Source organism: Suncus etruscus, chromosome 1 (assembly GCF_024139225.1).
Source record: "Suncus etruscus isolate mSunEtr1 chromosome 1, mSunEtr1.pri.cur, whole genome shotgun sequence".
Classification (NCBI taxonomy): Eukaryota; Metazoa; Chordata; class Mammalia; order Eulipotyphla; family Soricidae; genus Suncus; species Suncus etruscus.
Genome location: NC_064848.1, coordinates 54181804 through 54199816, shown reverse-complemented (window position 1 = coordinate 54199816; position 18013 = coordinate 54181804). Strand labels below are relative to the sequence as shown.

General features: G+C 38.9%; 1 protein-coding gene and 1 non-coding gene across 2 annotated transcripts in view; one reads left to right on the top strand and one right to left on the bottom strand.

Moving 5' to 3' along the window:
• TEK (TEK receptor tyrosine kinase) overlaps positions 1-2428 on the bottom strand; it is a 129744-nt gene extending 127316 nt beyond the window's left edge. Inside the window, 3 exon segments of the mRNA XM_049770985.1 lie at positions 1453-1655; positions 1830-1960; positions 2372-2428. Coding sequence (XP_049626942.1) covers positions 1453-1655; positions 1830-1960; positions 2372-2428 — 391 coding nt within the window.
• LOC126027380 (U1 spliceosomal RNA) lies at positions 2364-2526 on the top strand. Its single transcript, XR_007502255.1, has one exon. It is a non-coding gene; the product is annotated as a U1 spliceosomal RNA (small nuclear RNA).
• Positions 2527-18013: the final 15487 nt, after the last annotated feature.

The following is an 18013-nucleotide window of genomic DNA, read 5'->3' as shown; positions in this document are numbered from 1 at the left end:
CATGTTAGTATAGAAATCTACAATATAAACAATTTTTGCATGAATATTGAAATTATAACAGATAAACTCTTATTTTATAACCTTTAATATATCATTATATCCTCAATATAAATAGCTGTTGCAAATTTCCTGTGAACAACTTACATGTGATTCTGCTTTCTTATGGTGGTGGAAATGTTGCACTGGTGAAGGGGGGTATTTTTTATGACTCAAACCCAACTGCAAACATGTTTGTAATCATGGTGTTTAAATAATTATATTATTTTAAAAATATATTTAATATTATATTTAAATTCTAGAGAAGTATAGCAAATACTTAAGAATCTTAGGATCAAATTATATAAATATAGTCCATGCCATTACATATTTAGTACTTTTTTAGACTCATTTCCAATGTCAATTTTATTTTCATTATAGGGGGCCGGAGAGATAGCGTGGAAATAGGGCATTTGCCTTTCATGCAGAAGGACAGTGGTTCAAATCCCAGCATCCCATATGGTCCCCCAACATGCCAGGAGCGATTTCTGAGCCTAGAGTCAGGAGTAACCCCTGAGTGCCGCTGGGTGTGACCCAAAAACCAAAAAAAAATCTTTTTTAATTATAGTCACTAGAATGCTTTCAATATGTGATAAATCCACTGGTAGCAAACTTCATATTTTGATATCAACTTTATCCAGAGTACCATAGAATCTTTGAGCTATACAAGCATGCTACGACCTAAAAAAAAACAAAACCTCACCACCAGACTCACTAAATCTAAAAACATACAAGCCAACTATTCTTGAATTCCACAGCAGATTTCAATACTCTACTTAATCCAGTGGACTTGGTAAATGCCTAAACTTTTACTTTACTGGGCTAATAAATACTATGAACTACCCTAAATAAAATATTTTTAATTAAACAAGAATTATGTAGGCTTAATCTTCTTGACCTCAGCAACATGAGAGAAAAAAAAAACCCTAGCATATATCTGTTTTTAATAAAATAGGATGCTGATCCAAACTCTTTACAGAAAAGCAATTTTGTTTTCATTTTAAAATGACAGTCTGAGCATGCCTTAAATGTGTCTCCCCAAATTTTCAGCATGAATTACATTTTTCATAAACTTGCTGACATTTTCTACAAAGCAGTTAAGAGCAGTTTTCTTCTATTAAAAAAAAAGAAGAAAGCAATTCTGAGTGAGGAACAGTAAAGAAATATCATAAAACACTCTAGTGAATCCTTTAAAATAAAGGGACCTAATTAGTCCTGACCATTTGTGCCCACACAAGGATCATCCAGAAGAGAAGCTGGAAAAATCATGTCATAAGAACTTTACATTTCTATGCTTTGGATATAAAGAGTGAATCATAGAGCAAAGAATCTCTGCACAGCTGCTCCCTTGTTAACAGCATTAAAAATTGATATTTCCCCCAAATATTAAATTGGAAAAATAAAACCAAACCTTACCAGAAAGGAGCAAACTGACTCCATAGAGAATTAAGCGAGCTAAGGAGTCCATTCTTCCCCAAATATCTCCATCCAGTTTCCACAGATGTTCATGAGGTCCCAAGGATCCTTTCAAACACCCAAAGGTTTGTGACTTTCCATTTGCATGTTCTCTTAGGTCTTGTTTACAAGTCAGAGGCAAGAAGCAACAGCACAGAAGCAGGCTGTAACAGTCTCATTTCTGTCTGAGCACAGGGAGTTTTTAAGTTCCTTTTTCCTGTTTCCTTTGTAGATTAGGATGGGAAAGGCTGTATCTTAAAGGCATTTAGTATCAGCAGGACTAGGGGCACTGCAAGCCCTACCCATCTCACAATTCATCAAAAACACTTATCTATTGCTCTGCTGATGTGGCTGCTGCTTTGCTGCCACCGCCGCCGCTGCTGCTGTTAATGCTGCTATTACAGAGGTAGAGGAATTTTTGTTGGAAGTGTGGGTCCTGGTCAGCGTTTTCAGAAACAATAGGGGTATCCTCTCACAGGCGGGAAACAGAATAACAAGCCCTCCACCTATGTATGGTATGCAATGATGACCGGCCCTTTTTAGCCCATTAAGTGCTCTCCTGGGGCCACTTGCCAGCTTCACAGGAGGGGTTTTGAGATCTAGGGAATAGTTTTTGCCCATATTTTCTCATTTTAATCCACATGTTTTCAATTGGAAAGAGAGTTTGTCATGATGAGAGAATCTAAAGTGAAAGACAATTAATTTGGGTGAAATTACTGGCTAGATCAATGCTCATTGTAGCCACAGAGACCCGTGTCCACATTGTTGGCTTGCTTTCTCTTGCACGAATGGCTTATTTTATGGCAAAAAGCCCAAAGAGACTCATGCTACTGGCTATAGCTTACATTTTTATTAACAATTCTCCTGAAGGGATACTTACCTGGCAGGGGAGATACATGATCACGAAGGTGATTTCCCCCGGGTGAGGTTCACCCATTGCACTCCGGGTGTGCTGACCCCTGCGATTTCCCCAAATGTGGGAAACTCTACTGCATAATTTGTGGTAGTGGGGGACTGCGTTCGCGCTTTCCCCTGGGGGAAAAAAAATTCTCCTGAAGGTGATCTAGTTCTTAAAATAACTTGGTATAGAAGGATTTTAATAATGAGAAGGGTCCCTAGTTGTTAGCCAAAAGGGTATTCAGAAGCAAATTATCTCTCAAACTTTCAAAATAGCCTACGTGGAAATAAAACACAGCATAAGGAATTGGAATGTGTTACCAATTTTATTAAGAAAGAAAGAATCTCCACTCCTTGATCTGTGAAGACACCAAGATCTCTAGATACAGAGGTCTGATTTTATCACTCATGACGAAGCAGAAGTCTTCCATACACCACAAAAGCACAGAGGGGAGAGTAAATGAACATACAAGGAGTCTATAGTTAATCCCATGACAGTGTACTTCAAGGGTGGAGAAACCCTGTATCTCTTAGGCCAAGGGAATTCCCTCTCTAATGTCCCAATATTTACTGTGCCTATGCAGGAAAAAAGAAAAAATGCATATAATAACCTCTTATTTATCTATTTTTTAGACTTCTTTGTTTTGGTGTAGATATTGAAGTTGATGTCTCCAATTTTAATTTATCTTATTTTATCTTTTTCTTTCTTTTGGCACTCTGGTATGTTTTTATTTCAGGACTGAGACTATTATGTGGTGCTTGTCTTTATTGCTGTAGTGCTCACTAGATATTTTATTTGATATTTATTTTTGTATTGTTGTGGTGTTTCAATTCCTTTTCTTCTTTCCTTTCTCAAACTGAAGTTGAGAGTCCATTTTCGGCTTATTTGATTTTTACCCCATTTTATTGCTTTTCTTTTCTTCAAACAAAATCACATAACTTGCCTATGTAGTTCCGCCTCTCAAATATAGGGGGAAATAAGGGAGGGTACAGGACCAAACAGATGTATGATCACTAAATAGTAAGCTATAACCAGAGGGGACCACTTATACTTGCAGCCCAGGGTGGAGGGTGGGGGATATGGGATGCAAGATGGGAATGGGGTGAAGGAAGGACAAATTTGGTGATGGGAATTCCCCTGATTCAATGTTAATATGTACCTAAAATATTACTGTGAAAGATATGTAAGCCAATATGGTCAAAATAAAAATTATATAAAAGGAGCTGGAGAGGTGGCACTAGAGGTAAGGTGTCTGCCTTGCAAGTGCTAGCGTAGGACGAACAGCGGTTCAATCCCCCCCACCCCCGCATCCCATATGGTTCCCCCAAGCCAGGAGCGATTTCTGAGCCCATAACCAGGAGTAACCCCTGAACGTCAAATGGGTGTGGCCAAAAAAAAACAAAAAAAATGCTTTAAAAAATTTATATAAAAAAAAGAATCTGCCTAAAAAGAAAATAACTATTGGAGTTAACATCCCTAAAATGAATTTAGTGACTAAATCTATCCAGATGTTAATGTACCCATCACATGAATGATGACTTCAGAACCAAGACTAGTGCTCTAACCATCACACCGTCTTTATGCCTGAGGAAAAAATTCTTTGCCCTCCTTTCCTTCTTCACAAGGAGAAAAAGCAGGTATACTTATTTTGTCTAAAGTCTATCCCAGATTTTCCAACATCAGTGATGCTCTTGACTTGAGAATCAAAAGATGGTTCTAGTGTGGCGCCAGGGTAGAAAGGCTTGATCTTTGTCTTCAAGTGCACGTTGTTCAAATACTGACTTAAGCATAAACGTAGTTTAAAATAAGTCACTATGTACCTTAAATACTACTGTGAAAGATTTGTAATTCACTTTAGCCACAATACAAATTAATAAAAAAATGAGTTTATGAATCTTCAACAGCAATAAAATGGCAACTAGAGTTCTGCAAGGATTTTAAGAAGATTCAAGGAGGTTTAAAGTTATGTGAAAATATCTGACACAATGCCTGGTCCATAGAAGGCTTGTGTTAAGTGTTGCTTCTTTTATTATTTCTGTCTCTGATTTCAGAAATAAAAATCCTTGCCAAGAATTTCTTCCAGAAAGTGATTCTTTGTACTTCATAGATGGCTTTAAGTTTGGCATCTTCAAGAACCAGTGTGGACTTGGGATTCTGGACTCTATTTTTAGCTCTGCCGTGATCTGCCTGTGAAGTTTTGGAAAAATAATTTCCCATCTCTAGGTTAATGTCTATTTCCTCAAGTGGAAAATTAAGGATATATGCTAGCTGTGAGTAATATTTCTTATAACTGTAGCATGTCATATCTAAATGACTAATCATCCCTCTCAGTATCCCTGTGTTGTCTCCTATAGCTTCTAATCTGGAAGATACAAAGTTCGTATCTGTCATTATTAAAGTCTGAACGGCCCACAGACATGCTCTATTTAAAAATAAAAACATGATGACTGAGACTTTAGGAGGAGCACTGACCCAGACCTCACAAACAGCAATTGAAGGATTTAGCAATTTTAAAACAATTAAAAAAAAAAAAAGATGTTCACTTTGGCAGCACATATACTTTAAAAAAAAAAAGATTAAAGGGCACCTGCTACCAAACATCAAACATGAAGTTCTTTGTTTGATACGTGATGGTTATACAAGGAAGTCACCACTATTCACACTCTCTCCTAACTCTTGTGGACTGAAGCAATATCTATTTTTTCCTTTTCTGAACTCTCCCTCTATTATCCAGAAAGATGTATTTCATCTATTAGTTTTTGGTTATCCAGAAAAAGTTCTTCTTCCCAAATTCTTTCTCTTTCCATTATCCCAAATAGTTTCATTTTTCTCTCAGTAATCCCAGTAATATTTCTCAGTTTATTGTTTCGTCTTCCAAAAGATTTAAGTAATACAAAAAATAGAGTTAAATAGTAAATATCTCATCTTTTAAAATTATAAAAAATATTACACCATTTAATTCTTTCCACTGTTATTCAGAATATTGAGTCCATTTGATAAAGAAATGTCTATATTGGTCATCAACAACTGGCTAATCTTTTTTCTGGAGTATGTAAATCCTTAACAGCCACATTCCAGGTATAAAGTAAAGATAACTTGAAGAGAAATGCTCAGATATGCCCAGCTTCAGATTTCTGCCCATTTGATCTTAGAACATGGAAAACCTGCCTATGAATCTTAGAACATGAAAAACCAATTAAGGAACAATACCTGCTTCACCAAGAACTATGAGGGTCAATAGGTTGACCAACTTTATTGGCAAAAGGCTGGAAAATCACAAAACTAGAAGGCATGCCAGGATTTCCAAGGGAAAAGAGAGGCCACTTCCAAGCTTGGGTAGGACTTTCCCCAATACATAGCTTTAAGGAAATACCCAGTACTTACACATGGCCTCAGTCCTTCACCAGAAAGCTGTCTGTGCTGATTCTCAGGGCATCTCAGTTCCTGAAGAACCCTGTTTGTGATTAGCTAAATTTTCTCTCTACTATCAGCTGTTTCATCCACTGAAAAGACTGAAGTACTCTTTCAACCTTATCAGAATAAATACTGCTTATTATAACCAGTCTCAGGAATATCTTCTCTCTCACAAAACTTTGATCTTTTCTTTTATTCTACTAAACACAAAGCCCATTCTAAATTCCCCTCTTTATACTCTGGGGAGATACCCATCAGTATCTAGGAAATACTGGAAGTACGCAATCTGGAGGTATGAGTGAAGAGACTGAGTCACCAAGATTACACCCAGTTGTGCTTAGGGAACTATTGGGCCAATAGCCATTGTGTTCAAGGAATCTTGTGGTGCCCGGATTGAACTCAGATTTCACACCTTCAAGGTATGTACTCCAACCCTTTGGATTGTCTGTGGGAGCAGGGTCTTTATCTCATTACTTTCTCATTGACTTAAACCAGAGGTCTCAAACTCGCGGCCTGCGGGCTGTTTGTGGCCCTCTGTACAACATTTTGTGGCCCACGGCTGGCCTTCAAATATTGCAGTATTCGCAATTATTTGCTTACTGAAAAATCGCAATAAAAATCACATTAGTAAGAAAAAAATTGCATTAAACATTCGCATAACCTGAGCAGTTCTGTTTGGGGTATGCAAATGTTTAATGCGATTTTTTTCTTACTAAAGCGATTTTTATTGCGAATATTCGGTAAGCGAATAATCACAAATACTTTGCACCTAGCGCAGACGTCATTTCCACTGTTCCTGCCCGCTGTCCCTTGCATTATCGGAGACCTAAGGGAGAGAAGGGAGAGAAGTTTATTACAGAATTAGATTTTGTCATACCTTCATCATTGACTTCATCAAAGCCTGCAGTGAAGAGAAAGATTGATGATGAGCAAAACTCTCTCAGGAAAAGTGGGAGACACAGTATTTTTTTGTTGAGCACAGGGGCATCCCCACATGTCTTATTTGCTCAGAGAAAGTTGCAGTGCACAAGGAATACAACTTGAATCACCATTATTCAACTAAACATGCTGAGGAATGTGCAAATTATCAAGGAAATGAGAGAGCCAAACAGGTTGCCGGTCTTAAAGCATGTCTAATGAGACAACAAGATTTCTTCAAGAAAGCAACCAAAGAGAATGTTGCATAAATCAAAGTTAGTTACATGGTTAGTGAGATGATTCCTAAGGCAGGGAAACCATTCACAGAAGGAGAGTTTGTTAAAAAATGCATATTACAGGCTGCAAGTATTATCTGTCTGGAAAAGAAAGGTCAGTTTAGCAAAATCAGCCTTTCTGCCAACACTGTGGCAGACTGCATTTCTGACATGTCAAGTGACATTTATCATCAACTGTGAGAGAAAGCCAAATGTTTCGATGCATACTCAGTTGCTCTTGACGAGGGCACAGCTATAACAGACACTGCGCAGCTCACAATTTATGTCCGTGGTGTTGATTGCAATTTTGAATTGACAGAGGAGCTGATCACAATAATTTTAATGATGGCCAGACCACTGCTAATGAGATATTTCAGCACCTGTGTGATGCCATTGAGAATGCAGGTTTGCCATGGAAGAGGTTTGTTGGAATAATAACCGATGGAACGCCATCGATGACAGGGAGGAAAAATAGACTGGTGGCACTTGTTCAAAAAAAACTTGAAGAGGAGGGTGTTGAGAAGGCCATTGCTCTTCACTGCATTATCCATCAGCAGGCGCTTTGCAGTAAATACCTGCCATGTGACAATGTGATGTCTGTTGTTGTGAAATGCATCAACCAAATCAGATCCAGGGGCTTAAAGCACAGGAGGTTTTGTGCTTTTTTTAGAGGAAATGGAGTCAGAATATGGAGATGTGCTGTATTTCACCGAGGTACATTGGCTCAGCAGAGAAAATGTCCTGAAAAGATTTTTTTTGAGTTGAGAGAAGAAGTGAAAGCCTTCATGGAGAAAGATGGGAATGCTGTTTCTGAGTTGAGTGATCACAAATGGCTCATGGACTTAGCTTTTCTTATTGACATCACACATAAGCTGAATGTACTAAACAAGATGTTACAAGGCCCGGGCCAGCTTATCACTGCTGCCTATGACAACGTGAGAGCATTCTCCACAAAACTTGTGTTATGGAAATCCCAGCTCTCTCAGAAAAATCTTTGCCATTTCCCAGCATGCAAGGAACTTGTGGACGCAGCCATACCATTCAGTGGTGAGAAATATGTTGATGCTATTTTTAAGTTAGAGAAGGAATTTGATCAAAGATTTGCAGACTTCAAAAAGCACAGAGCCACTTTCCAAATTTTTGTGGACCCACTTTTCTTTGATGTGCAAGATGCCCCTCCTGTGCTTCAAATGGAGCTCATTGACCTGCAATGCAACTCTGATCTCAAAGCCAAGTTCAGGGAGATTAGTGGAAAAGCAGACATGCATGGGCAATTTTTTTCTTAAACAGATGCATCTTCTTTTTTTTAACCTTCCTTCACATTTTTCTTTTTTTTATTTTTTTCTCTTTATTTGAATATCTTGATTACATAAATGATTGTTATTAGGTTTCAGTCATGTAAAGAACACCCCCCTTCACCAGTGCACCATTCCCGCCACCAATGTCCCAAATCTCCCTCCATCCCACCCCATCCCCACCTGTACTCCAGACAGGCTTTCCAGTTCCCTCATTCATTCACTTGATTACGGTAGTTCTCAGTGTAGCTATTTCTATAACTGTGCTCACCGCTCTTTGTGGTGAGTTTCATGGAGTGAGCTGGTGTTCCAGCCCTCATCTCATTGTCTCTGACGATTGTTACAAAAAAGACTTTTATTTTTCTTAAAACCCATAGATGAGTGAGACTATTCTGCGTCTCTCTCTCTCTCCTTCTGACTTATTTCACTGAGCATGATAGATTCCATGTACATCCATGTATAGGAAAATTTCATGACTTCATCTCTCCTGACTGCTGCATAATATTCCATTGTGTATATGTACCACAGTTTCTTTAGCCATTCGTCTGTTGAAGGGCATCTTGGTTGTTTCCAGAGCCTGGCTATTGTGAATAGTGCTGCAATAAATATAGGTGTGAGGAAGGGGTTTTTGTATTCTATTCTTGTGTTCCTAGGGTATATCCCTAGGAGTGGAATAGCTGGGTTGAAGGGGAGCTCAATTTCCAGATTTTTGAAGGAAGCTCCATATCGCTTTCCATAGAGGCTGTACTAGATGGCATTCCCACCAGCAGTGGATAAGAGTTCCTTTCTCTCCACATCCCCATCAGCACTGATTGTTCTCATTCTTTGTGATGTGCGCCAATCTCTGTGGTGTGAGGTGGTGTCTCATCGTTGTTTTGATTTGCATCTCCCTGATGATTAGTGACGAGGAGCATTTTTTCATGTGTCTTTTGGCCATTTGTAATTCTTTTTTATCAAAGTGTCTGTTCATTTCTTCTCCCCATTTTTGGATGGGATTAGATGTTTTTTTCTTGTAAAGTTCTGTCAGTACCCTGTATATTTTGGATATTAGCCCCTTATCTGAAGGATGTTGGGTGAATAGTTTCTCCCACTCAGTGGGTGACTCTTGTATCCTGGGCACTATTTCTTTTGAGGTGCAGAAGCTTCTCAGTTTAATGTATTCCCATCTGTTAATCTCTGCTTCCACTTGTTTGAAAAGTGCAGTTTCCTCCTTGAAGATACCTTTAGTCTCAACGTCATGGAGTGTTTTACCGATGTGTTGTTCTATATACCTTATGGTATCCGGTCTGATATCAAAGTCTTTAATCCATTTGGATTTTACCTTCGTACATGATGTTAACTGGGGGTCTATGTTCACTTTTTTGCAAGTGGCTAACCAGTTCTGCCAGCACCACTTGTTGAAGAGATTTTCCCTGCTCCACTTAGGATTTCTTGCTCTGTAGGGTACCTATCTGAGACCCACCCATTTCTGGGAGGGGTCTTGGGAACCGGATAATAGGTGTGACCTTACCTGCAAGACCCGGCCCATTCCTGGGAGGGGTCTTGGAATAGGTAGATAAACCCGGAAGCCAGAGGATTAAGGGTCTTTGCCTTTTGGCCCTGCTGGGCGCTCTGAGGAAGATGGCTGAATTATAAGATGCAGGGCTAAGAATGGCTGAATGCTTGAAAGGTTATGAGATAGGCCACACACCTGTGGTGGTCAGGGCATGAATAAAAATGATGCTTCCTAATGCCTGCATGTGAGTGAGTCTTGATTACGCCGATCACCTGGGCCTGGAACCTGCCGGTTCATGGGGTTGCTGAGCCACGTGGCCTGGGATGGCAGAAAGAAATCCATCGCCATCTACCGCCATCCAGCCCCATCATTAATTAACTAATACAACATTGCTCCTTTGTCAAAAATTAGGTAATTGTATGCCTGGGGAATGTTCTCTGAGAACTCAAGCCTATTCCACTGATATGAGAGTCTGTCTTTATTCCAATACTATGCTGCTTTGATAACTATTGCTTTGTAGTACAGTTTAAAGTTGGGGAAACTAATGCCTCCCATTTTCCTTTTCCCTAGGAGTGCTTTAGCTATTCGAGGGTGTTTATTGTTCCAGATGAACTTCATAAGTGTTTGATCCACATCTTTGAAGAATGTCATGGGTATTTTTAAGGGGATCGCATTAAATCTGTATAATGCTTTGGGGAGTATTGCCATTTTAATGATGTTAATCCTGCCAAACCATAAGCAGGGTAAGTGTTTCCATTTCCGTGTGTCCTCTCTTATTTATTGGATCAGGGCTTTATAATTTATTTTGTATAGGTCCTTCACGTCTTTGGCCAAGTTGACTCCAAGATATTTGAGTTTGTGTGGCACTATTGTGAATGGGATTGCCTTCCTGACTTCCACTCTTCCCTATTATTATTGGTGTATAAAAAGGCCACTGATTTCTGTAGGTTGATTTTGTAGCCTGCCACCTTGCTATATGAATCTATTGTTTCTAGAAGCTATTTGGTAGAGTCTTTAGGGTTTTTTAAGTAGAGTATCATGTCATCTGCAAACAATGAGAGCTTGACTTCTTCCTTTCCTATCTGGATTCCCTTGATATATTTTTCTTGCCTGATCGCTATAGCAAGAACTTCCAGTACTATGTTGAAGAGGAGTGGTGAGAGCGGACAGCCTTGTCTTGTACCAGAATTTAGAGGAAAGGCTTTTAGTTTTTCTCCATTGAGAATAATATTTGTCATTGGCTTGTGGTAGATGGCTTCAACTAGATTGAGAAAGGTTCCTTCCATTCACATCTTGCTGAGAGTTTTGATCAAGAATTGGTGTTGGACCTTATCAAATGCTTCCTCTGCATCTATTGATATGATCATGTGATTTTTATTTTTCTTGTTGTTGATGTTGTGTATGATGTTAATAGATTTATGGATGTTAAACCATCCTTGCATTCCTGGAATGAAACCTACTTGGTTGTAGTGTATGATCTTTTTGATGATGCATTTGATCCTATTTGCCAGGATTTTGTTGAAGATCTTTGCATCAGCATTCATCAGGGATATTGGTATGTAATTTTCTTTTTTGGCAGCATCTCTGTCTGGTTTTGGTATCAAGGTGATGTTGGCTTCATAAAAGCTGTTTGGGAGTGTTCCCGTTTTTTTCAATTTCATGGAAGAGTTTGGCTAGGATTGGTAGTAGCTCCTCTTGAAAGATTTAAAAAAAATCATTAGGAAAAGCATCTGGGCCTGGGCTTTTCTTTTTGGACAGATGTTTGATTACAGTTTTAATTTCCTCAGTAGTGATGGGGGTGTTTTGATATGCTACATCCTCCTTACTTAAATGTGGAAGGTTATAAGTGTCCAAGAATTTTTCCATTTCTTCTAGGTTGTCATGTTTTGTAGCATAAAGTTTCTCAAGGTAGTCTCTGATTATCCTTTGGATCTCTGCAATTTCTGTCGTGATCTCCCCCTTTTCATTTCTAATACAGGTTATCAGATTTCTCTCTCTCTCTTTCTTTGTGAGTTTTGCCAATGGTCTATCAATCTTGTTTATTTTTTCAAAAAACCGGCTTCTGCTTTCGTTGATCATTCGGATTTCTTTTTGGTTTTCCACTTCATTGAGTTCTGCTTTCAGCTTTGTTATTTTCTTCTGTCTCCCTATTTTTGGTTCCTTTTGTTGGTTATTTTCTAACTTTTTAAGCTGCGCCATTAAGTTATTCAGGTATGCTCCTTCTTCCTTCCCGATGTGTGCTTGTAGAGTTATAAATTTTCCTCTCAGGACCGCTTTTGCTGTGTCCCACAGATTCTGGCAGTTTGTGTCTTCATTATCATTTGTTTCCAGGAAAGTTTTGATTTCCTTTTTGATTTTATCTCGGACCCACTGGTTGTTCAGTAGCAGTGTGTTTAATTTCCAATTGTTAAAGTTTTTCTTCTGTGTGGCTTTGTAGTTCACATCTAATTTCAGAGCCTTGTGGTCAGCAAAGGTAGCCTGCAAGATTTCCATCCTTTTGATTTTATGGAGGTATGCTTTATGTGTCAGCATGTAGTCTATTCTGGAAAATGACCCATGTACATTGGAGAAGAACGTGTATCCAGGTATTTTGGGATGGAGTGTCCTGTATATATCTGCTATTCATCTTTCTTCCATAACTCTTTTCAGGGCTAGTATGTTTTTGTTAAGTTTCAGTCTGGTTGACCTATCAAGTGTTGATAGGGCTGTGTTGAAGTCTCCCACAATGATTGTGTTTTACTGATTTCTTCTTTCAGATTTGTCAGTAATTGTATTATATAATTTGCTGGTCTCTCATTGGGTGCATATATGTTTAATAGTCTGATTTCTTCCCGTTGCACATATCCCTTGATTAGTACATAGTGTCCATCTTTGTCCCTTACCACTTTTCTGAGTATAAAGTTGGTGTCATCAGATATTAATATGGCCACCTCAGCTTTTTTGAGGGTGTTTTTTGCTTGGATAATTTTCTTCCAACCTTTGATTTTGAGTCTATGTTTGTTCTGACTATTCAGATGTGTTTCTTTGACTCATTTTGACACTCTGTGTCTTTTAGTTGGTGAATTTAGTCCATTGACATTGAGAGAGATGATTGTCATAGGATTTAATGTCATCTTTGTAGATAAATTTGCTGTGTTTGTTGGTCTCTCTTGTCTTAGAGTAGACCTGTCAGTTTTTCCTTTAAAGCTGGTTTATCATCTGTGAAGTTTCTGAGCTGTTGTTTATCCATGAAGCTGTGTATTCTTCCTCCAAACCTGAATGTGAGTCGGGCTGGATGCAGTACTCTTGGTGAGGCATTCATTTCATTCAGTCTTGTCACAATATCCAACTACTGTCTTCTGGCCTTGAGAGTTTCTTATGACATGTCTGCTGTAAGTCTTAGAGATGCTCCTTTGAATGTAATTTTCCTTTTTGATCTTGCTGCTCTCAGTATTCTATCCCTATCTATGGGATTTGTCATTGTAATGAGGATATGTCTTGGGGTGTTTTTCTTTGGGTCTCTTTTAGCTGGTATTCTTCGGGTATGCAGGATTTGATTGCATGTAGTCTTTAACTCTGGGAGTATCTCTTTTTTTTTTTTTTTTTGTTTTTTTGGGCCACACCCGGTGACGCTCAGGAGTTACTCTTGACTATGCGCTCAGAAGTCGCTCCTGGCTTGGGGGACCATATGGGACGCCAGGGGATCGAACCACGGTCTGTCCTAGGCTAGCGCAGGCAAGGCAGGCACCTTATCTCTAGCGCCACCGCCCAGCCCCGGGAGTATCTCTTTGATGATGTCTTTGACAGTTGATTCTTCTTGGAGATCTCTTTCCTGGGTTTCTGGGACTCCAATGATTCTTATGTTGTTTCTGTTGAGTTTATCAAAGACTTCTATTTTCATCTGTTCACATGCCTTGAGTACTTTTTCCATTGCCTGTTCGTTCGTCTTAAGGTTCTTTTCCAATTTCTTCTGTTGTGTTGAGCTTTTCTGCATCTCATCTTCCAGTACTCCGATTCTCTCCTCAGCTGCTGATATCCTGTTGGTGAGGCTATCCATTGTGGTTTTCAGTTGAGCAACCGTATTTTTCAGATCTGTTATTTCAGTTTGGAGTTTTCTGATTTCTGTCTTTGTGTTCTCTTCAGATCAATCTATGCTCTTTTTGAGTTCTACGAACATATTCCATATTTCTATTCTAAACTCCTTATCTGAAAGGTTAATCAGGTGGTTGGAATTTATTAGGTCAACTGAGCTTTCGTCTTCATTCTCTATGGATGGTGATTGCCTATGAGGTTTCCCCATTGTCACGCTTGTAGTGTGGTTTTTCCTGCGTGTTGTGGTGGGGTTCATTGATTAGAAAGAGTGCGCGGCTGCGAAGCTAAGCGGCCAAGCTTTTCTGCTGCCTCTAGTTGACAGTCCTCAGAGTGAACAAAGGCACAGCAGAGCAGAGCGATTCCGCAGCCCCAGAATGTAGGCACTCACCAGCTTCAAAATGCAGTTTTTTGGGGGTGCGCTCCCTAGACCCCTGAGGAAACCTTCGGGGATTCAGAAGCACAGTTTCAGGCAGACAGTGATAGGAGTTTCCTGGAGTCCTCAGAGTGAACAAAGGCATGGCAGGGCAGAGCAATCCCACAGCCCCAGAATGTAGGCACTCACCAGCTTCAAAATGCAGTTTTTTAGGGGTGCGCTCGCTAGGCCCCTGAGGAAACCTTCGGGGATTCAGAAGCACAGTTTCAGGCAGACAGAGATAGGAGTTTCCCCTTTAGTCCTCGGAGTCGCATGGGCGATTTTTGAGATAATGCCCCCAGCTTCCCTGAGCTTTCCCGAATGTTCAAGCACACCATGTGCTTTTTTGGGAGCACATATTTGTGTGAAAAGTTATTCTCCACATTGAACTTCAACAAGTCAAAGTACAGGTCTAGACTTAATGATGATCATCTTCAAGCCGTACTGAAGGTCTCAACTGTTTCCTCTCTAAAGCCAAATGTGGGTCAGATTTGTGAGAAGAAGCTTTGTCAAGTCTCTGGCAGCAAGGAATAGGCAAAATATGCCATGTTCAGAAGAACTGCTCATGATCTTCACTCAATGTTCTATTCATGTTCAGAAGAAATAATTAAAACTGTTAATAATGACATTTGAGGACTTTTTTTTTTTTTTTTTTGTGAAATCCCTTATGTGGCCCTGCCTCACCTCGACTTTGCTTCTTGCTGCCCCCTGGTAAATTGAATTTGAGACCCCTGACTTAAACTGTAATTTTCAAGAGACTGGGACCATATCAAATTTATTCACCACTAAATGCACAGATTTAATCCCATGATTAATAAATAGTAGATTTAAAATATACACAGTATATACCCTCTTTCTATATAAAGACATGATTCAAATTTGTGTATAAGAACATTATAGAAGCATTGTTGATAATGATCAGAACCTGAAAACAATCTTAAAATCCCTCAAGTGGGGGCCCAGAGAGATAGCACAGTGGTGTTTGCCTTGCAAGCAGCCGATCCAGGACCAAAGGTGGTTAGTTCGAATCCCGGTGTCCCATATGGTCCCCCGTGCCTGCCAGGAGCTATTTCTGAGCAGACAGCCAGGAGTAATGCCTGAGCACCTCCAGGTGTGGCCCAAAAATCAAAAAAAAAAAAAATTCCCTCAAGTGGACCAAAGATATAGTATAAGAAATAAGGTACTTGCCTAGCCTGGTCTGCTACCTGGTTCACATGTGGTCCCCTAAGAATCACAAGGGTTTCTCCTGTTCATAGAGCAAGAAATAGGCCCTGGAAACTGCAAAGTATTACCCTCCAAACCAAATATATTTTATATATATAAATTTTATAGAAATAAATATATTGATGTAACATATATTTCTGTATATATACATAGAATTTTAAAATAAAATAAAACTTTCAAAAATTAATGTGTATACAAATCAGGATACACAAACAAATGTCAAACTATTGATTAGGAGTAAATTTACAACAAAGAGTGTAAAAGTGTTTCTGGTGTACTTTTAATTTTAAAATAAATGATTCATAATAAAAAACAGTTTGAAAGAATGAAAGTTATAAACATATAAACAATGCACATGAATAAACACTCCATATACATATGACTAAAAAATACACACCAAAATTGTAGGTTTTCATTTTTGAACTATTAAAAAAGATAAATTTTATAACAGTAATTTTAACATTTAAAAAAATAATGAACATACACATATATTTAATAGCTGTTTCTTGGAGGGGTGCTTGGGGCCATACCTGATGGTGCTCAGGGGTTACTCCTGGCTCTGGACTCAGAAATAGCTCCTGGTAGGCTCAGGGAATGGAACCCAGGTCCACCCTTCACATGTGAAGCAAACACCCTACCCCTGTGCTATCACTCCTGCCCTATGATAGATCTTAATGATGGGAGGTGTGGAGAAAATCCATAAAATATCTGATGTAGAACAACAGAAGGTATCTTGGGATGATAGACCTCTGGGTAAAACCTTGGAAGTCTGCTTTTTGCATGGCTATGGACAATGACCAACCAAAAATATCAAATCTGCCTTCTTCTGGAAGTTCTTCGACTATCTTTTGTGAACCTGTTGAATTTACCAGCAGCCAACAGAGAAGGAAGGGTCATCAACAATTAAGCACTGGCTGTCAGCCAGGACACCATGGTTGAAGTGGTAACACCCCTCTCATCTCAGCTGATGGCTGTGGAAAATACCTGACCCTCTCCAAACCCTATTTACGCTAAATCTTCTTATTTTTTATTATCATCATTTTAATAGCTTCTAAACAACAAGCATTATGTCATTCCCTGTAAGAAGAGACACAATTATAGAAGATGAAGACTCTGTTTTTGAAGCTTAGAATTACACAATCAGCCTGGTGACAATGCAGCAAAACAGGAAAAGTTAAATAACAAAATCAGGCATTGTGTGTTAAATAGCAAAGGGTGGTACCTACCGGCAATAAAAGTTTTAGTAGTCTTTGCTTGGCTATCCTTTAAGTTGGGAGGCACCAATTCAGATGCCTTTTAAAAGCATCTCCTGGTATTTCCTTGGCACAACTGGCGATTTGCCAGGTAGATGTGAAATCCATTAAGCAAGATTTTTGTGCTGCATTTCAGATGACCTTATACTCTCCTCAGTTACTTGAAGGGAAAAAGAACTGAACACCCTCAACCAGTTTAATACCAATTTGCCACAGAAAGACAGAATAGACTAGGTGTTTTCAGGACCTCATCACTATCAAATTAAAATAAAAGCAAAAAAGGGGGGAACCTGCTTAGCCTTCAAAATACTACTCAATTATCACTTCATTTGCAAACCTTTCTCTTAACAGGCAGCTATTTACACTTAATAACTTAACCTATATTTTAGCAACTTAAGACCAGAAATAGGAAGTGATATTATGACTCTGTGGGTCAATAGTTCAGGTCATGTAAAAAGTTCTGACTTTCCTACATAATCTATATCCAATTGCTCGGCGCAACTTCAGGAATGACTGTCTCTGTGGCCATAGAACTGAAGAAACCAGCACTCAAGTCTAGCAAATGAACTTGACTTGTTAATGTGGCAGATTCAAAAAATCTAAAATAGAAATGGAAATATGAAAAGTCTCTGAAAGCTGTTAAATGAAATAAAAGAGCCACTAGACGAACATAGTTCATAAAGCCATGGAAACTTTTGAGAAAATGCAAATTTATACACATAAAGGTTCAACACTCAAAAATCGAAGACAACCAACCACAAATTGAAGAGTATTGAAGCCCTACGTCATTGTAACTAAGTAATTCTCTGACTTTGCTTCCACATTTTTCTTTAAAATTCTCTCTAGAGCTCCTATTGGTGTAGCACTTCCATTTTGTCACTGCTCAATTTGATTCATATTTTGTTGACGCAAAATACTAAACATTCAAAGTGTATTTTTTTTTACAAAGCTTAGACTTAAAATTGCCACATCATTATGTTTGCCACATTCTACTTGCCAAGTGAGACACCTGTCTAAGATGGGATGCAAAAAAGCAAAACATAAACTTTAACCTTTGAAAGTAAATTGATAATATAGATACTAAGGAGACCCTGAGTGAGGCACTGAGTTGAGTTTCAAGACCCTGTAGCCTCCTGAGAACTGCTAGATATAATCCTGGAGACAACCCCACCCCAACCCAACACCACTGGAACATAGTAGAATCAAATATTCTGCCAAAACTTTGAACCACTGGACCTAGTCAGCTGTGTTTCTTTGTGGTTGGGTA